At 37.6% G+C, this 22,783-nt stretch overlaps 1 protein-coding gene across 4 annotated transcripts in view; it reads right to left on the bottom strand.

Moving 5' to 3' along the window:
• LOC106881344 (uncharacterized) overlaps nt 1-22,783 on the bottom strand; it is a 52,457-nt gene that overhangs the window by 2,010 nt on the left and 27,664 nt on the right. For all 4 annotated transcript variants that reach the window (XM_014931698.3, XM_089338159.1, XM_014931699.3 and 1 more), the window contains 5 exons: nt 21,479-21,666; nt 16,953-17,159; nt 14,204-14,917; nt 5,656-5,740; nt 4,667-4,760 (listed from right to left, as the gene is read on the bottom strand). In XM_014931698.3, coding sequence (XP_014787184.1) covers nt 4,667-4,760; nt 5,656-5,740; nt 14,204-14,917; nt 16,953-17,159; nt 21,479-21,666 — 1,288 coding nt within the window. The remainder of the gene's footprint in view (nt 1-4,666; nt 4,761-5,655; nt 5,741-14,203; nt 14,918-16,952; nt 17,160-21,478; nt 21,667-22,783) is intronic.

Below are 22,783 nucleotides of genomic sequence, written 5' to 3'. Positions count from 1 at the left end.
ACATACATGCATATATGTATGTATGTGTGTCTGTATATGTATATGTGAGTATGTATACAGAAAGTAATATATATTTTACATATATATATATATATATATATATACATACATATAACACATACACACAACACATACACACCCACACACACATACATATATATAAAATAAACACACACACACACACACGCGTACATACAGATACATACATATGTACATACATGCACACACAGAACTCAAAAGTCAAGTGGGTGGCCAAACTAGGGCAGAAGGTGTTTGCATATGTGCATGAGTAAGCAGAAGATAGCATACTCCTCACTGCCATTATCACCACCACCACCACCACCACCACCACCACTACCATCATTAATCCTATCACATTCAACAGCACCATAATAACCACAGTTGCAGCCACCATCTTCATCACCACCATTACCCTTAAGTGTGTGTGTGTGTGTGTGTGTGTGTGTAGATGAGTATATGGCCGCATGTGCTTACGAGGGGGTGCTGAAAAATTCTTAACTTTAGATAAAAGAAAATACAAGAGGATCAGTTAATTGTAATTTTATTCAACATATTCCCCTCTTAGATTCACACACTCATTACAGCAGTCCTTCAGTTTTTCTAGGCCCTGTAGAACTCGGAAGGTTGAGCCTCCAACCAGGCCTTTCACGACACCCTTAAAGCCAGGAACTTTTAGCATTTAAACCGACCATATCTGGCCAAAATATTCTGCCTCTTTTACACTCAAACTGTCCAGATCCAACATCTTACACCTATTCTACAATGTCTTAGGAAAAGCAAGCAATCACATTATCAAATTCTTGACACCACAAGATAATGGATGATTAATTCAAGACAGTGCGAAAAAATAAGCATAACATTTGACAGAGTAATCTCAATACTAAAGGGTCAAAAAAAAAGAAATAAGTACTGGGGTTGATTTGTTCAATGAAACCCTTCACGGCATTAACCCAGCATGGCTGCAGTCTAATGACTGAAAAAAAGTAAAATGTAAACAATAAGTGGCTGTGTGGTAAGCAGCTTGCTTACCAACCACATGGTTCTGGTTTCAGTCCCACTGCGTGGCACCTTAGGCAAGTGTCTTCTAATATAGCTTCGGGCCGACCAAAGCCTTGTGAGTGGATTTGGTAGACAGAAACTGAAAGAAGTCCATCGTATATATGTATATATATATATATGTGTGTGTGTGTGTATGTTTGTGTGTTTGTGTTTGTCCCCCCAACATCACTTGACAACCGATGCTGGTGTGTTTACGTCCCTGTAACTTAGCGGTTCGGCAAAAGAGACCGCTAGAATAAGTACTAGGCTTACAAAGAATAAGTCCTGGGGTCGATTTGCTCAACTAAAGGCGGTGCTCCAGCATGGCCACAGTCAAATGACTGAAACAAGTAAAAGATTAAAAGAGTATATATATATATAAACCATACATATGTACACTACGTGCTTATAGCTGTTGTTGACGTTATGTCATACAAACCAATCCTAATGGAACAAACCTATGAAACCTATGACCCAAAGCATTACAGCCACAACCCCCTAATCTGGATTTGTTATATACACAGTGTAAAAGTGTATCTAGAATTATACTAATCAACATGCATTTTTTTTTTATTACAGTAAGGTGTGATTCGAGGGAGATTTGGCTGTTATTTCTAACTAGTCACTTAACCACATAGTGGTTCCTTTGTTGAGCTTAATTTGTTGGAAACAGATTTATAGACAAAACAAAAACACAAAAGAACAATCCAGGCCCACCATCCCTGCCATATCCCTCCCACAGGGAGGAGCAAAAGATGGAGAATGACTGGGGAAGATGTAGGGGCAACCTTTGCCACAGACTACTGGCAAACATCTGGTTCAACACACTCCTGCCTTGTATATAAACAGAAGAGGAGAACAGTTTAAGAACAACATGCTGAATTATAACATTACTTTCTCTCTCTCTCTCTGTAGGTCTTTGAAAGATAGTGCTGTAGGAAGGAGGAGAAAAGCTCAAAGGGTTGTTTGGGGGTTTATTTTTCAATAGAATTGGCCCCATCTTGCTATAATTGGGGAAAGTTAAAGAGAATGCAAGATAAAGAGAGAGAGAGAAAGATAGGTGGGAAATGTTTGAAGAAAGAGAAACAAAGAAGGTATGGAGTAAAAGAGAGAGAGAGGCAGAGACTGTAAGAGAGACAGAGGAAGACAGAGAGAAAGAGTGAGAGAAAAAACAATTAACAGAGATAAAGAGCAGTAGGATGGTGGAACAAGGTGAAAGCATGAAGGTTTGGTGTAGAAGTGATGAGGGAGTGATAGAATGAGGTAAGTAGGAGAGAATTATGGTAAAGACACCCCAGGGTGGTAAAAAGTGGCTTTTGGGACCATACAGTTATAGAGGCAGAGAGCACCGCAGATACAACTGTCCTAGAGTTATATTGGTTCTCAAATTTTGGCGCAAGGCCAGCAATTTCAGGGGAGAGAATAAATTGATACCATCAACCTCAGAATTCAACAGGTAGTTCTTTTATTGACCCCCAAAAGGATGGAAAAGAAAGGCAGAACTCAGAACGTAAAGATGGATGAAATGCTGCGAAGCATTTCACTCAGCATTCTAACAATTCAGCCAATTTGCCATGTTATGTATATTAATACAATGTTGAAGCAACAAGATTAATGGTCCAAATTTCATCATGAGTTACCAGTATATATATATAGGATTTTCGAGCGAGATCGTTGCCAGTGCCCCTGGACTGGCTCTTGTGTGGGTGGCACATAAAATACACCATCTTGAGCGTGGCCGTTGCCAGTACCACCTGACTGGCCTTTGTGCGGGTGACACGTAAAAGCACCCACTACACTCTGAGTGGTTGGCGTTAGGAAGGGCATCCAGCTGTAGAAACTCTGCCAAATAAGATTGGATGCTGGTGTTGCCATCCGGTTTCACCAGTCCTCAGTCAAATCGTCTAACCCATGCTAGCATGGAAAGCGGACGTTAAACGATGATGATGATGATGATGCATATATATATATGTATGTATGTATATACACACACACACACACACACACACACACACACATTTATATACATATACATAATTACATGTATAAATATAAATAAACTAACATCTGTTTTTTATAAGCGTCAAAATGTGTATTGAACAATACAAATTAGATATTTTTTCAAATGCAAAACTGCCGTTAGAATAGTCGAAATAGTGGGTAAATTACCCTTAAAAAGTGGAGAACTCTGTCAACAACCTGCCATAGAAACAGTATTTCTGCTGTTCTAATGGCAATTTTGCGTTTGAAAAAATATCATCTGATTTGTATCATTCAATAGACATTTCAACACTTATAAAAAACAAATGTTACTTTGTTTATATTTATACACGTAGTTGTGGACCTAGCTATTTAGCGTCTAAAATTGCAGATGAATTTGTCAGCAGGCAGTCTAGCTTAATAGTGAAGCTCTCAGCTGGAGTCTTTGAGGGATGTGGGTTTGAGTCCCATGGCTGGTTGTTGACAGATTTTTCCACTTTTTAAGGGTAATTTACCCAGTATTTCTGATGTTCTAATGGCAGTCCTGCATTCAAAACAATATCATATACATAATCATCATCATCATCGTTTAACGTCTGCTTTCTATGCTAGCATGGGTTGGACGATTTGACTGAGGACTGGTGAAACCAGATAGTTACACCAGGCTCCAATCTGATTTGGCAGAGTTTCTACAGCTGGATGCCCTTCCTAACGCCAACCATTCCAAGAGTGTAGTGGGTGCTTTTACGTGTTACCCGCACAAAGGCCAGTCAGGCGGTACTGGCAATGGCCACGCTCAAAATGGTATATACACACCACACACACACACATATATATACATATACATTCACATACACCTTGAAGATTACTTGGAGACACAAGGTGTGTTATGAAAACCTGCCTGCCTACACCCGCATCACCAAGCAAGAAACTATTAGTAGCTTGTATCTTTATACCGTGTGCATTAAATGATGATGTTTATCTCTCACTGGATGGAGCTCTTTTTTTATTGGTCTTACCTTAATGGAACAATAAACTTTGTATGTGTGTGAGAGAGAGAGAGAGAGAGAGAGAGAGAAAGAGAGAGTGTGTGTGTGAAGGCCCATGGCTCAGTGGTTAGAGCATCAAGCTCACAATCATGAGGTAGTGAGTTTGATTCCTAGACAAGGCTGTGTGGTGTGTGCTTGGGCAAGATATTTTATTTCACATTGCTCCAGTTCACTCAGCTGTAGAAATGAGTTGCAACATCACTTGGTTCCAAGCTGTATCAGCCTTCGCCTTTGCCTTGGATAACATTGGTGGTGTGAAGAGGGGAGGCTGGTATGCATGGGCAACTGCTGGTCTTCTGTAAACAACTTTGCCCAGACTTGTGCCTCGGAGTGTAACTTTCGAGGTGCAACCCGATGGTCATTCATGACTAAAGGGGGTCTTTACTCTTTATATGTGTGTGGGGCAGGCAAGGCTGTGAGACTAAGAATTCAGCTTCCCAACCACATGGCACCTTAGACATGTCTTCTACTATGTCCACAGAGCAACCAAAGTCTTGTGAATGGTTTTGGTATGTTTAAACTGTAAAAAGCCCATCATATATGTGTGCGAATGGGTGTGTGAATACATTTATACAAACCTGATCCTTTTTTGATAATGTGATCGCAGCTTACGAAGGTACTGCAGTAAGGGGTCTGAAGGGAAGTCAGCTTCATCAGAATTGTACATGTCATCTGAAAGTTTAAATAAATTAATTTAATTTGTTGATTAATTAATAAGGAACATATTTTTAAGAAAGCAGAGAAGTGAGATGTTGTGTGGTTTATACTTTGACCAAGGTTAGTCAAATGAAGCGGCTTCAACCAATTTGACAGGAATCACCATCAGGTGCTTCAGATTTTATATGACCAAAAAACAATAATATAGACACAAGACCAGCAATTTCAGACAATTTTTAGCCAAATGAATCATGCTGGGGCACTGCCTTGAAGATTCATTTACCAAGACAAAACAATGTACATGATAACACTTCCAATCAGTTAAGATCAGAAGCCATGAAAGCCACTACTTGGTACTGCATCAGGACAATTACTATTATTTATTATTATTATTATTATTATTATTATTATCACAAGGCAGCAAGCTGGCAGAATCATTGGCACACCAGGCGAAATGCTCAGCAGTATTTTGTGTGTCACTACATTCTGAGTTCAAATTCTGCCAAGGTTAACTTTGCCTTTCATCCTTTCAGGGTTCTGGGGTTGATGTAATCAACTAGTCCCATCCTCCAAAATTTCAGGCCTTGTGCCTTTAGTAGAAAGGATTATTATTATTATTAAGTGAAAGGGTAGTGCTTGCCATCAAAGTGACACTGGGGTAGATATATATATGAAGTCCAATATACTCATCATGAGAAGGAAACTTCTTACCACACAACCCTGTCTATGGGCTTTATATGCAAACAATTCATAGGTGCAAGTGCTACCAGTTAAAAGTCTGTAAAGTGTTGGTAAAGATGCTGATGGGAGACATTTACATATGATAAACTCAACCACGAACCCTGAACTCTGCTTCGCCCTGCCATAAACCACAGCACAAGAAACAGGTTTCGAACTAAACAAATCTTACCAAATAAATCTGGAATTGGTGCATGAACATCTTCACTGAGAATGGATCCTGGAACTGGCACAAGAGGAACTGCCCTTGAATGATCCTGCAAATGTTTCATCATTAAAGAATTAATGATTGATGATGATGATGACAACGACGATGATGGCAACGACGAAGTTTGTGGTGGTGGTGATGATAATGACTGAGATGTTAATAATTCTTTATGGTGATGATGATGATGATGACAACAACGATGATGAAGTTTGTGGTGGTGGTAGTGGTGGTGATGATAATAGTTGAGATGTTAATAATAATTCTTTGTGACGGTAGTAATGATGATGATGATGATTGAAGAGGTGTGGTAATGGAGAGGATGCTTATTCTGGTAATGATAATGTTAATGATAGTGTTAAAGATGATTTTTTTTTTTTTTTTAATTAATTTTATTACATGAATGCATCTGTACAAATAAAACCAACACTGCCAGTCCTGCTACTAAACACACATATAAACATCTTAGACAACATCCAATCAAAAGCCATCTGTTTACAAATGGTTCACAAACATGCAGTTTCTTCTCTCTGCCATTCTCTTCTCGTGATATCACGTGATATCAAGACAAGAAGACACAAAGATATACATACTCAGACACACATGTACACACACACACACATACATAATTTCCATCTACCAGCTCCACTCACAAAGTATTGGTCAGCCTGGGACCTTAGTAGAGGACAGCCTGAAGCTGTGTGGCAAGGAAGTAAACTTCTTAACCACACATCCACATTCTGTTGGTATTTAGCCCAAGGTCAACCCAGATTACATTTATTCCAGCTATGATCATCCTGTCCTTTTTTGTATATCAGGAACTACATTGTCTGTCCAACGTATTGTCCATTATTAAAAATGGTATAGTGCTGTTTGAAGGAGACTCAGCTGCTATTTCTATCAAGTGAAACAACTACATAAAAACTCCTTTATTAGCTTGGAAAAGGAATGTTGGCATGAATGGAGCAGAGCAGTGCAGTGCAGTACATTTTAACTTCTGCTGTATGAGGGAGGTATTACTTTCCTGACCTCAGAGAAATTGAGTTGTCTCACCGAAATGAGCCGACAACAATTATTGCTTAATTAGAATTACACTAAGAAGGGAATAATTAATATTTCAACGTTTTTTTTTCTTTTCATTCTTCAAATTAGATTATTATTTTTGACAAGTTACATGTTCAGTATATTTCTAATAAACTAGCAGCTACTACACCATGTTGCCTTGGTACATATAAATCTGAAACAAATTACACCAGCGATTATAAAATATTTCAGTATCCCTCCCTCACCATTCTCTCTCTCTCTCTCTCTCTCTCTCTCTTTCTCTCCCTCTCTCTCTCTCTCTCTCTACTTTTGCAATTCCAACTTCCCCCTGCTGAATCCAAGTTCTTTTATGATTATAGAAAAACCTGTGTGACATCTGCTGGAGTATTTAAGATGAAATGAAATACTAAAGCTCCGGTTATAATGCTTCTCTATTAAACAATATTCTCAGTTAATCCTAGATTAGAGGTTTATACGCACAGGCTATTCTCAGTGCCTATTGTTGTACAACCAACATATAGCTGACCATGAGGGAAACAGGCTATTTTGAAGTTCACATCTATTGTGTTTCCAGACATGTAAGATGCACTGTCACATAAGATGCAGACCACACTTTACAAGTATATTTTGTGGACAAAAACAAATTTAATAGATTTCCTTATATACACTTTGGATCCTATCTGTAATACAGTCACATAAGAGGCATCCTTCATTTTTTACTTGTTTCAGTCATTAGACTGTGGCCATGCTGGGGCATTGCCTTGAAGAATATTTAGTCAAATGAATCAACACAATGCTTATTTTTCTTAAGCTTGGTACTTAAGCTATCAGTGTCTTTTGTCAAACCACTAAGTCATGAGGACATAAATACAGCAACACCAGTTGCCAAACAGTGGTGGGGGACAAACACAGACTCAAAACACACACACACACACACACACACACACACACACACACACACACACATATATACAATGGTCTTCTTTCAGTTTTCATCTACCAAATCCATTCACAATACGTGGGTGGCCCAAGGCAATGGTTGAAGACACTTGCCCAAGGTGCCATTCAGTGGGACTGAACCCAAAACCATGTGGTTGGGAAGCAAGTTTCTTGCCACATAGCCACATCTGCATAACAATTTTTTGTTACATTAAAGAATAAAAGAAGCATGTCTTATACATCAGCATAGAGACTGGCCAACCAAATCTTTTGAATTAAAAGACAAAATATGAGGGACCTGCCCTACACTCATTTCCAGGTCCTTTATCACTGCTGCACTTGGAAGTTCTTCATACACTTCCTTGGTTTTAACCCTTCTTTCAGTGTTCCTAACTATTATACTCTATAATGACCCTTTCTTAAATCATTTCTCTAGACTTTTATCTTTAGTTCCTGATTCTTAATCAAGACATTCACAGATTTAATTTATAAAATTTTTGTTGAGAAATTTTCCATTTGGCACCATTTGTCTTTCGGGAACTTTTACATATATCTTCATTCTTAGCATTGTAGACCTGCATAATCATCATCATCATTTACTGTCCATGTTCTTAGTCTTAATCCATGTTCTTAATCCATGTTCTTAGTCCATGTACTTAGTCTTAATCCTTTAGTATTTAAACCAGCTATTTCCAGTCCAAATATTCTACCTGTTTGATATTCAAACTGGCAAAATCCAGCCTCTCACATCTACAATGTCATTCTAAACATAAACAGTCATACCATCAAGATTTCAAGCCTACAAGATAACACATGATTAATTCAAGATGACATGAATAAATAAGCATTGCATTTGACTGAGTAATCTGAATACTAAAGGGTTATTTTATGTTCCTGACACTTGCTTAATAATAACAAAGTTATTTCCCTTAATTCTTTGTTCTATTTAAAATCAATTGAAATAAACGCCCAAGTATCTCAACAGAAATAAGGTAACAAAAGGGTTAATAATTACAGCGATTAGAAGCACTAAGCAGTGATGTATACAAATATAAACTTGTTACTAATTCAAATATGCTTGGAACATATTCAAACTCACAAGAAAGCCATTCACTGCATTTCAAGTTCAATTTTTCTCATGAAGTTTTCTCCATGACAAAGTGCAGTGAATGGTTTTCTTGCAGGTTCAAATGTCACAAGCATATTTGAACTGGTAACAAGTTTATATTTCTACTACTATAATACAATTAATGTAAAGTTAATTGTTACTATAGTGATTACCATGATCACATAATTAATGTTTACAGTGACTCTACTACCAAGACATAATAAATGGTTACATTGACTCTACATCTACAACAAAATGTTAACAGTTACGGTGTCTCTACCACTATAATATATTAATGATTACAGAGACTCTTCTGCTATAACATAATTTATGGTTTCAAATTTTGGCACAAGGCCAGCAATTTCAGGGTGGAGGTAAGTCAATTACATCAACCCAGTACGCTACTAGTACTTATTTTATTGACCTCCAAAAAGATGAAAAGCAAAGTCGACCCCAGTAGCATTTGAACTCAGAACATAAAGATGAATGAAATGCCAAGCATTCTGCTCAGTGTGCTCATGATTCTGCCAGCCTGCTGCCTTACTGTTATGAATAAATTAATAGTTACACTTACTCTATCACCAAAACACGTGGTGACTCTGCCACTATAACATAATTAATGGTTATAACATAATTAATGGTTCTAACGTAATTAATGGTTTCAGTGGCTCTGCCACAATGACATAACTGTTTTAGATGCAACAAACCATGATTTCAGATCAAATCACTAAGCTAAACAAGTACAACTCAAGAATTACTTGCTCAAGAATTTCATAAACAGTTTTACTATAAATCAACTTAAATCAGTGTTCCTCATCATCATAAAATACTAAGTCAGCTTCTTTAGTTTCACATTAAATATGTTTTAAAGAGAAAAATCTGGCTGTCAATCAAAGAACATGTGTGAGCAGTTGCTGTATTTTAGGTGGCTTTACGTTGATTTAGGGGTATTTAAAATACATTTTTGGATGAAAAAATATTTAGTGAGAATAATTATTTTCACACTAGCATACTATTATTTCAATTTCTTCTTGGTTTCAATTTTGGGACTATGGCCATTCTGGGGCACTGACTTGAAGGATGTTTTTGTTTTAGTAACTGCCTTTCCTCCGTCTTTCTTCTGGTATTCATTTTGATTCCGATTTACTATATGGTTAAGTTTACCAAAGTCAGAAGAATTTAAAGAGTCCCCTCACTTTATGGACTTAATTTTCCAAAAATCTAAAAAGTTAACATCTGTAGCCCTTATGCCTATAGTTTATCGTATAACATATTCAGGAGCATTATATATATTTACCAAATATTTGTCTTTGTGATTTGGAATTATATCCTGACCCACTTTAGGTTATGACCAATGGGTTGGAAACCACTGAGATGATGATGATGATTGCTAATTTTTAGACCAACTTTGTAGAGTAGAGTGTGAAAGGCTAGATTTGGTCAGTTTGAAAATAAAAATGATAAAATATTTGGGCTAAATATGGACAGTTTAAATGCTAGAGTTAAGGGGTTTTGTTGCATGTTGATTATGGGAAGAAGAGTTTTCTCATGGTGTCATCATCATCATTATCATCATCCTCATTTAACATCCGTTTTCCATGCTGGTATGGGTCAGATGGTTTGACAGGAGCTGGTAAGCCAGAAGACAGCACCAGGCTTCACTGTCTGTTTTGATATGGTTTTTACAGCTGGAGTATGTTAGCGATTTATGTTTTTAGTCTGTTGAAAGAGATTAGATTATCAAGTCTCCATTGGTGAATGCTGTTGAGGTCGCAGTTCAAGAAATCAGTGCAAGACAACAATGATGGGATTGTTGTAAACAATATCTGTTACTGGAAGATTAGAGGGGAATGAAAGGTGGCTTTATCAGAATCATCAGAGTATATATGCACATTTGGTTAGAAATAAATAGATGTACAGAAAGAAGGGTATGGGAAAAACATTAACCTCACCAAGCAAAAGACCCCTGGTGAGTGATATAGGGAAAAGGGCCCGAGCAGATAAAATGGTTCTCACCATTATTGTGAAGGGAAAGAGATAATCATCTGATAAAGAAGGTGACTGTTTGCAATTTTTCCCATTACCATTGAGCTCATCATCATCATTTATAACGTCTGTTTTCCATGCTGGCATGGGTTAGACAGTCTGACTGAAACTGGTAAGCTGGAGAGCTGCATCAAGTTCCTGTCTGACTTGGCATGCTCACTACAGCTGGATGCCCTTCTTAACACCAACCACTCCAAGAGTGTAATAGGTGCTTTTTATGTGCCACCAGCATGGGTGCCAGTTACATGACATCGGCGTCAGCCATGACTACAATCTCACTTGGCTTGATAAGTCTTCTCAAGCATGGCATATTGCCAAAGATCTTGATCACTTTGTCAATGCCTCCGTGAGGCCCAACATTCAAAGATCAAGCTTCACCACCTTATCTCATGTCTTCCTGGGTCTACCTCTTCCACAGATTCCCTCCACAGTTAGAGATTGGCACTTCTTTACACAGCTGTCCTCGTCCATACGCATCACATGACCAGACCAGTGCAGCTGCCTATCATTAATAGATAAGGTCCTTTATAAACGCTTTTACTTGACAAAATATTTCATATCATTTAACAGACACAACCGCCTTTGTAAATAAGTGCTGTTTAGATTGAAATTTTCAATAGGCATTTAGCTAAAATGATGTGGAGGAGGAGGGTAGTAGTGATGGTGATGGTGATGATGATGAGAGTGATGGCTGATGATGAGGATGATGTTTATGATGAGGATAATGGTGAAGAGAAGGATCATGGTCGTGATAATGATGATGGTAATGATAATGTTGATTCTTCTCACTGAATGAGAGAGCGAGGGGGGAGGGAGAACGAGAGGGAGAAAGAGAAGGAGAGTGGGAGGGCAGAAAGAGTGAGAGAGCGGGAGGGCAGAAAGAGAGAGAGAGAGAGAGAGAGCGGGAGGGCAGAAAGAGCAGGAGGGCAGAAAGAGAGGGAGAGCAGAAAGAGAGGGAGGCAAAGAAGCAGAGAGAGAGAGAGATGCAGCAGTTAATCTACAACAACTGCAATCAGCATTTCAGGAAGATTGCAGCCTGGAGAGATCAGTGAAAGAAACTGGGGTCACAGTTTCATTCCTGATTAATTATTCCAGGACAGAGGCAGGAGAAGGGGGTGATAAAAAAAAGAAATAAAAACAAAATAACAAAACAAGGAGAATAAGTGAAAGCAGATCCCATAACAAAGAGAATTGAATTTTATTCCAATTTTAAGCCGTTTTTCTTTGAAATACCCGTATTTACCCTCTTCTAGGTCTTGTAACAAAACAGTTGGTGGGATATTGAAACTTAATGTAGGGTGATTAAAAAAAATTTTTTTAATATACAGAAGAGGGAGTAACTTGTGTTTTTTAATTACGCATTTCATCATCATCGTCATCGATTGAACTTCTACTTTTCAATGCCTGCATGGGTCAGGTGGAAATTTGTTGAATAGATTTTTCAATGGCCAAATTGTCCCCCACCTGTTTCCAAGCAAGGTTAATATTCCCCCCATTCATGGCCAGACATTCATGGCCAGAAGATTGGAAACAATTAACATTGCTTGCATGACGGGTGGCACATTTGTGTGGGTAGCACATAAAATACACCATTTTAAGCGTGGATGTGGCCAGTACCGCCTGACTGGCCTTCGTAGGATTTTCGAGCGAGATCGTTGCCAGTGCCCCTGGACTGGCTCTTGTGAAGGTGGCACATAAAATACACCATTTTGAGCATGGCCGTTGCCAGTACCGCCTGACTGGCCTTCGTGCGGGTGACACGTAAAATCACCCACTACACTCTCTGAGTGGTTGGCGTTAGGAAGGGTATCCAGCTGTAGAAACTCTGCCAAATCAGATTGGAGGCTGGTGTTGCCATCCGGTTTCACCAGCCCTCAGTCAAATCGTCCAACCCATGCTAGCATGGAAGGCGGATGTTAAACGATGATGATCATCATCATCATGTGATATCAAGATAAGGGTACACATCAACACACACACACACACACACAAATGCACACACAACAGGTTTCTTTTAGTTTCTGTCCAACACATTCACTCACAAGGCTTTAGTCAGCCTTGGACAACATATAATAGAAGATACTTTCCCGGGGTGTCACACAGTGGGACTGAACCCAGAACCACATGGTTCAGAAGTAAGCTTCTTAACTACACAATCATATCTGCATTTATGCTTTTAACTTTATTTGTTTATCTTTTATGCTTTTACTTGTTTCAGTCATTTGACTGTGGCCATGTTGGGGCACCGCCTTGAAGGGTTTTAGTCAAACGAATTGACTCCAGGACTTATTTTATAAGCCTAGTACTTATTCTATTGGTCTCTTTTGCCGAACCACTAAGTTATGGAGGCCTAAATACACCAACACCGGTGGTCAAGTGGTGACGGGGGGCAAACACAGACATAAAGACAAACACACATAGATGTATATGTATGTATATATATATATATATATATATATATATATATATATATATATATATATATATATATATATATATACAATGGGCTTCTTTCAGTTTCCATCTACCAAATCCACTCATGAGGTGTTGGTCGGCTCAAGGCTATAGTAGAAGATACTTGTCCAAGGTGCCACACAGTGGGATTGAACCCGGACCCATGTGGTTGGGAAGCAAGCTTCTTACCACACAGCCATATCTTTTTTTTTTTTTTTTTTTGCTATTTATTGATTATCTAACTAACATTGCTGAATCTATCCAAGAATTAGAGAAATAATTCCACAAATGGAAGCAAAGCTTAGACTTGAGGGATTTTAAAGTAAACCTACCAAAACCAAAAGTTTTCTTTAGCAGAAAAATGGACAGGGCTCTAGTGCCATCAGAAAGGTGGCCATGCTCAGTATGTAGAGAAGAAGTAGGTAGGAATTCCAGATAGTGTACCCAAAGTAAACTATGGATGCATAAGATGTTGTAGTGGAAAAACAGAATGGCTTTACATATCACACATTTCAGGAAGAAAAGTTGTAGGTAGATAGGTAGGTGAGTATGTAGGTACACTGGTAGGTATGTACATAGTTATGTATGTATATAAATGGGTAGGTAGGTAAGTAGGTATGTGTGAATGTAAACATAGGTATATATGTAGGTAAGTGAGTAAGTAGGTAAGTACATGCATACATAGGCAGATATGAACATCAGTAGGTGGATAGATAAGTAGCTAAAAACATAGGTAGGTTTAGATATGTAGATATGTAGGTAAACTGACACTGCCAGACAGAAACATAGTCACAAACTCACACATAAATAAACAAACACAGACACATGCTACACACATTCGTTCTATAACCATTCTCCAAACAATAATATTGGTGACATTGTTGTAATACAGACAGAATAAACAAAAACTATGGTGGTACTAACCTTGACTTCTAGCATTGTCTGTGGTTCCAAAGAACTTTGCTGTGGAGCCAAGGACAAATCTGGAATGTTTTTGTCTGTAGAATCAATATTTTCATCTTCTATAAAGTAGTCTTTCTCTTTGTTAGCTGGTATTTTATAAAGTTTACTTTCTGAAGTTTTTGTCAACTGAGAAGTATCGGTCAAACCTCCACCAGTTGCATGTGGAGTAGTAGTAGTCAAAACCTCACTAGATCCATGAGGAGTACTAATCAAAACCTCTCCAGATGCATAGGAAGTACCTACACTAGGTCCATGAGGAGTACCATTCAAATGCGCACTAGGTCCATGTGGAGGCCTTCTGTTACATTTCCCTTTTTTTTTGTCTGTTCTCGATGTCTTCTTTTCCTTTCCTGAATCTTGTCTTTGTTTTTGGTCAACACTTGGATTTACTGCAGGTTTCAGGCAGTGGTGTGGTTTCTCAGCAACTAGATATTTCCGGTACTCAGTTGGTTCAAGAGTAACAGGTTTGTCTGGGTCCAAAGCCACAACAGCGCTTGTGCTTTTGCGTGAGCAATGCTTACAGGGCAGAATGTCACACTCCATGTGGACATGTGCTGGTACAGTTTTGCTACATGAATTACATTGCCGCAGTTGAGGGCTCGCAATTGGTATTGTCTGAGTAGTTGTTACTTTGGGAAGGTTTGAATCAGGATAAGTTTGAACTTCAACATTCACCTAAACAACAACAAATGCAAAAATATACTTAAGACATATCACATCAACAAAATATAATTCAGACACTTCACAACAATAAAATATAACTGAAACACATTGTAGCAATTAAATACATCTAAGAGACCTCACAATAACAAAATATAATTAAGACATATTACACAATGTAGCTTGTATTTTTGTTTCAACATCTTGTTTGTTTGCTTTCGCACGACAAAGTATCATCACCATCATCAATCAATGCCAGAAATTTCTAGGAAGTGGGTAAGTTTATTACATCAATCCCAGTGTTCAACTGGTACTTATTTTATCAACCCCAAAAGGATGAAAAGTAAAGTCGACCTTGATGGAATTTGAACAAAATGCCATTAAGCATTTTGCCTGGCATGCTGATGATTCTGCCAGCTTTACCTAAATTAACATTGGTTTCAAATTTTGGCACAAGATCAACAGGTTTGGGAGAGGAACTAAGTTAATTAAATCGACCCCAGTGTTCAACTGATACTTATTTTATAACCCCCAGAAGGATGAAAGGCAAAAATCACCTCAGCAAAATTTGAACTTAGTATGTAAAGGCAGACGAAATGTCATTAAGCATTTTGCCTGGCAGGCTAGCAATTCTGCCAGGTTGCTGTCTTATATAAATTAATACCGATTTCTAAACTAGCACAAGGTCTCAAATGCTTGGAGGGGGTATAATCAATGTAATTGACCCCTAGGATGAAAAACAAAGTTGGTCTCAGCATGATTTGAACTCGAAAAAAATAAAAAGCATAACTAAATTGTAGCAAGATATCATATTTCATATGATGATTGTCATTTCATCCCATCCCCTTGCTTAAATGAGTATTAGTGTTACAAAGTCTATACTTTTAATTTTGTAGATAAAATCTAATTTTGTATTTGATTAATTCTAATTCAGACTAAGTACTTATATATATATATATATATATATATATATATATATATATATATATATAGTGTTGGTGTATGTGTGTGTATATACATACTTATGTGTATGTATATATACATACATACATACACATAAGTATGTATATACACACACATACACCAACACTATATATATATATATATATATATATATATATCTATATATATATATGTATATATATGTATGTATATTCATTTCTTTTTATATCCACTTTTTTCATTTTAATATAGGTTGGTGAATTAAATATATATTACTAAGGAATTGTTTTATAGCCAGTTGCTCTTTTCTGTCACTAACCTATACCTGCCTTTCAAATAAGCAATTTTTCTATTCACTCATCTGCGAAAATTCAGAGCTTGTGGCCGATTTATTGACAGGAAATGTTAAACTACACATGAGAAACAATAAAATATAAACATTCACACAGGCATACACACACACACACACACACACGCATGTGCACAGATACAACATTATATTTATAACACACATACACACACATATCATCATCATTATTATTTTAATGTCCACTTTTCCATGCTCTTGTGGGTCAGATGGAATTTACTAAGACAGACTTTCAGTGGCCAGATATCCTTCTTGTTGCCAACCCTCACTGCTCCCAAGCTCTGAAGGAAGGTAATCTTTTCCCAGGACCAAACATGTTCTCATAGAAGTCCGGAAATAAATGACACTGCTTGCAATGTCAGTGACACTCGTTTTCAATTGCCATGTGATGACAAGACAGGCAGCACACACACACACACACACACACACACACACACACATATTTTCAACAGGATCCGTTCAGTTTTCATCAACCAAATCCAGACACAAAATTATGACAATAATTAATAGTTTCACATTTTGGTACAAGGCCAGCAAGTTTAGAGGAGGGGTAAGACAATTTCATCGACCCCAGTATTCGATTGGTCCTTATTTTGTCGACCCCTAAAGAATGAAAGGCAAAGTTAATCTCAGCGGGATAGATGATAATAATTATTAACAACAATTATTTCCAATATTTAGACACTTCATAAGAGAGAGCTTTGGGGATAAAAAAAACTTAAACTCACAAATTTTACCTACCTTAGACTGAACATTGGCATCTTGCAACTGTCTCTTTACTTCTTGTGTTTGGGCCAATACTGTTGCTGAGTTCTGAACCAAATTTGTGTGGAGATCTCCTGAACAATTCTGAATACTCCAGTTTGCGTCATGGTCATGAGTTTCTAAAGATTCTTCAACAAGATTCCCTTTACCAGCTCCAGGATGTAATGTTCCAATTCCATGAAGCTGAAATGTTTAATAACAGAAACTGACACATTTCTTACAGTACAAGATTTACTTTCGCTTTTATTACATGTCAAAGCAAGTATGTGAATGAATGAATGAATGAAAGAATGAATGAGTGTGTGTATGTGTGTTTGTACAGATGTGCATGTGAGAGAGAGAGGAGCAGCATATGTAGGAGATATACATAGACAGGCAGAGGGCGAAGAGAATGTGATAAATATGTATAGAGAAGAGAAAGGCATAAAAGAGAGAGAGGTAAAGAGGGGGGGGGGGTTTAATCTAAAAGCTGAGTTATTTCTTGAAGCAAATTAAATTTTTTGATTAATTATAACCAAATATCTTTTCACTGGGACACCATCTTTTGTTTTTCTATAAATTTCAACCATACATATATATATATATATATATATATATATATATATATAAACTACCTCGTCGACGAGTGACAGGGACCTTCTCTTTGTGGCTGGAGACTTCAACGGTCATGTCGGACGTCGTGCTGGAGGCTTCCATGGCATACATGGAGGCTATGGCTTCGGTTCCCGCAACGAGGAGGGAACCAGACTGCTGGAGTTCTGTGATGCAACCGATCTTATGGTCTGCAATACCAACTTCAGGAAACCTGCCAGTCACCTAGTCACCTACCGCTCCGGCAGACACTCTAGCCAAATCGACTACATCCTCGCCAGAAATAGGGAAAGAGGGCGGCTTATAAATGCCAAAACCTACCCTGGCGAAGAATGTACCCCACAACATAGATTAATAGTTAGCGACTTTGGGATCAAGGCAAAATGGGTGCCCAGAATTAGACAGGCTTGGAGGAGAAGGGTGTGGAAGCTTAAAGACCCTGCAAACGGACAGAGACTTAGAGACAAGTTACTTGAAGCATTTAACGAAATAGAAGGGGATATAGCATCATACAACGTGGAAGACAATTGGAGATTTCTGCGGGACAACCTGTTGAAAGCCACCGACCAGATTTGTGGGTGGTGTAAGGTCCCCTCCCGACCCAGAGTAACGTGGTGGTGGAACAAGGAGGTAGACAGGGCTATTAGACAAAAGAAACAGGCTTGGAAGGACTGGAAGAACGGTGGTAGCAGGGAATTGTACCAATGTGCCAGAAGGGAGGCTAGGCGACAGGTTTATTTAGCCAGAGGGGAAGCAGATAAGGAAAGATTTGCCAATGTTCTGTGCCGTGAGGACCAAAGACTCGAGGTATTTCGTGTTGCAAGACAGTGTAGGAGAGAGAATAGTGATGTTGTAGGAGAGAAATGTGTTCGCATGGATGATGGTACGCTTGCATTAAATGAGGATGCAAAGAAAGAGGTCTGGAGATGCCACTACGATAGATTGCTTAATAAAGAGAATGAATGGGAGAAAGAGAGCCTGCCGTATGTCGACCCAATAGAGGGACCAGCTATCTGAGTTGATAGTACCAGGGTAGATAAAGCAATTAAGAGTATGAAGACCGGGAAAGCCCCCGGCCCATCAGGAATCACTGCAGAGATGCTCAAAATATCTGGCAGTGTTGGCTATAGCCTAGTCACCCGTATTACGAACCAGGTGATACACGAAGGAGTCATACCCAATGACTGGTGTAGCAGCATCATAGTCAACTGCTACAAAGGTAAAGGTAACGCTTTAGATACAAATAATTACAGAGGCATCAAGCTGTTAGATCAGGTTATGAAAGTTACAGAGAGGGTCATAGCCCAACTAATTAGGGAGCGAATCAATTTAGATGAGATGCGAAGCAATTTAGATGAGATGCAGTTTGGGTTCGTACCAGGTAAAAGCACTACTGATGTCTTATTTCTAGTGAGACAGTTGCAGGAGAAATACCTAGCTAAGGATAAACCTCTGTACCTGGCTTTCGTTGACATGGAGAAAGCCTTTGACAGGGTCCCCCGATCCCTTATCTGGTGGTCAATGAGGAAACTTGGGATAGAAGAATGGTTAGTCCTCAGTCAAATCGTCCAACCCATGCTAGCATGGAAAGCGGACGTTAAACGACGATGATGATGATGATATATATATATATATATATATATATATATATCATTTTACTTCTTAAAAATTTAATTGTGGTTCAATAATGTTTATAAAAGGATCATGCACAACAGAGTGGAGTTGAAGCGTTGATATGCTGGGGTCAGCTTGTGGAAAATATTTGACTCAGACGAGTGGAATTTCACAGAGCAGGCTCATGTTTGAAATTAAATGATTGGTCCAGGCATGGCTGTAGGGTTAACGAGTTTGCTTTGCAAACATGTGGTTTCAAGTTCAGACTCACTGTACAACATCCTGGGAAAGTGCTTTCTACTATAGTTCCAAGCCAAACAAATAACTTAGTGGGTTTTGTTAGTTGGAAACTGTATGGAAGCCTGTCATGTGTGTATGTATACCTTACATGGAAATATTATCTTACTTGGAAAGAGGTAAGGGTTTGGCAACAGGAAGGTCATCCAGCCATAGAAAATCTGCCACAGCAAATCCCATCTGACTCATAGAAGCATGGAAAAGTGAACGTTAAAATGATGATATAAATCTATATATATATATATATACATAGATATAGATATATATAGATACATACATACACATACACACATATATAGCTGAGTTGTGCAGTAAACATCCCTATCCATACCTTTTTCATTTTTCCTTTATTTAGAAACGTTTTTCATAATTCTTTGATTTGAACATTAGACATTATACATATAAAAAGAAAAGAAATTCATAAACTCAATCCTTTTCACTTTATTTCCCTTCTCCTCATAATCCACTAACTCTAAACTCTATACAATAAACCTAAAAACCTAACCTTAAACCCTAACCATAAACTCTAACCCTAAAATCCTAACCTTAACTGCAAACCTGATATTTTCATGCATGACAGTAATCTCCTAAGTTTAATAATGTAATTATGAAAACCATTTGAGAACAAGCTGTCAAAAATGGAAATATTACTTGATATGAACACTGAAATGAGGAATTTAAAGGTTGACAATGAATTTTTTTTTAAATAGTATTAAACATTCACTTTTTTTATATTTTTCAGAATCATAAGGACATTATTCTACAAGTGCAACACCAGTGATTTGTTAATCACTGTTTTTCTATATCAGTAGAGGTTAAATTTGTCTAAGCATGCAGTTGATATTAGATACTTGCTATTGACTTGTTAAGGTTATCTCTACAGATTTTCTATAGAAATCATAGCCACCATTGATTCATAACAACATAACAAATCAGTGCTGGTTATAATTTCTATAGAAATTCTGTAGAGGTAACCTTAACAAGTGATATAAAGCACACTGCTAACACAGTAGAACACAGTATTGACTTATAAAGTGTTTGATATACTTTGTAGTATATTATGGTTACTTAACGAAATACAGTGTCCCTACACATCATTAATTTGCTATTGATGACACCCAAAGAAGCAGAAATCTAGATCAAGCAATTCCACTGCTGGACAATTTACATCTGCTACTGATATTCTTCTGTGCTTTTTAGCACTATACATCTATAGCAGATGCTTTCTCAAGACAAATACTGCAGTTTTGTGGTTTTCTACAGTACATCCACATTAAAAAAGATATACAGAATACTACAGAAAATAAAAAAAGGTTAGGTAGCTGGGGTTCACATTGCACAACTCTGCTAAGACACATTCATCATCATCATTTAGTGTCTGCTTTCCATGCTGGCATGGGTTGGACAATTTGACTGAAACTGGTAAGCCGGAAGGCTGCACCAGGTTCCAATCTGATTTGGCATGGTTTCTACAGCTGGATGCCCTTCCTAAGAACCCACACTCCTCAGAACCCAGGAACTACTAAACCAGGGTCCTGATGTTATATGCTGCTTAAAGTCATATTCACACACACACACACACACACACACAAACTTCTGGGTATTTCTTTTAAGGAATAATAGTGAGACAGAGTCACTCGAAGCAAAATGTTGACAAACATGACAACAGAGATCATAATCCTAATAATGTCTACATCAAAAGTTATTTCAAACTGGAATTAAAATAAAGACCAGAAATTTTAAGGGGAGAGGATAGTGAATACTATTGACACAGTTACCTGGTTGGCACTGTATTTTTATCAACCTCCAGAATGATGAAAGGCAAAACTGGCTTTAGCAGGATTTGAACTTAGAACACAAAGAACTAGAACAGTTACTGTAAGGCATTTTGTCTGATGTTCTAAAGTTTCTGCCAATCTAATCTCTGCAAAAGGACAAAGAAAAATAATGACTAAATAACAATGAAAAACAACAAAGGAAAAAAAAAATGACTAAATTACCCGTGCCTGATTTGATGGGTGTGACACCTGGTAGCCCTGCTTGTACTGAGCCTGTTCACGAGCCAACTGAATCCGTCGTTTCACACGCCATTGATAGAGAAGGTCATTATCAAGGTTGTCTTTCCAGTACTGACTGAATGGTAGCCCACAGTTGTATTTGTCTACATCAGAATCTTTCTTTGTTGAATCTGTATCACAAACATAATATATATATATATATATATATATATATATACACACACACACACACACACACACACATACATATATATATATATATATATATATATTGTAAGATACAAATAAGATAATTTATTTTCAAACACAGAAACGCTGTTAGAACGGCAGAAATATTGGGTAAATTACCCTTACAAAGAGGAAAAATTTCTCAACAATCAGCGTGTCCTAATTTCTTTGATGGTAAATATTCCATCTTAAAATCATAGCTTAATAATATAGTACCCCAGTGTTGCAACTGCACCATGGAGGCCAATAAGTTCTCTATGTCAAACGATTTTTTCTTTGGTTTTCATACCAAAAGAAATTTCTAAATCTCCAACACAAGCTTCGAATAACTCGTGACCGCTTTTATATCCTGATGTTGGATAAATAATTTAACAAAGCAAGGAGAAAGAAGTATTTACATGACGCACTACTATTATTGTTACACAAGGTTAGACACTCTCTGCCAATGGCTCACAGTGAACTACTTACTCCTGAACTTCTGACAGTTCTTTATTTTACAGAAATGTGTCAGTCCACTTTCAGCATGTGTGTGTATGTGTTTAGTATTTAAAAACTCATATCGGAGGTTCATAACACACACAAAGAATACAGCAGAGTTTAAACCTCTGCTAAAATGCACACGTCATAAAATATATGTGGGGAAAATGCTTATATAGACAAATGACGTTATTTTGACCATTATTTTATATCAAACAGACTCCTGATGTCAGAAGCCTATTCCTCAGATGCAGATGTATGGGAATGTGTTATGAACCACCGATATGAGTTTTTAAATACTACATACGCACACACACACATACATACATATTGTGCATGCATCTATGAGTATGTACGTGAGTGTGTCAATATATGTATAGGTGTGATCAAATAAATGTGCATGTTTAGATGTTTTAGTATAACTGCATGTTTTTGTATATATATATGTATGTGTGTATGTATGCAAGTATGCATGAATACATGTATATATGTATGTATGTATGTATGTATGTATGTATTAGTGTCCCCTTGGCCCTTCCTCCCTGCTGTTATGTACACCAAATGGTGATCTGTGATAAAACA

This window comes from Octopus bimaculoides, chromosome 20, assembly GCF_046866305.1.
Source record: "Octopus bimaculoides isolate indiv1 chromosome 20, ASM4686630v1, whole genome shotgun sequence".
Taxonomy (NCBI): Eukaryota; Metazoa; Mollusca; class Cephalopoda; order Octopoda; family Octopodidae; genus Octopus; species Octopus bimaculoides.
This window is presented reverse-complemented; position numbering and strand designations above follow the sequence as displayed.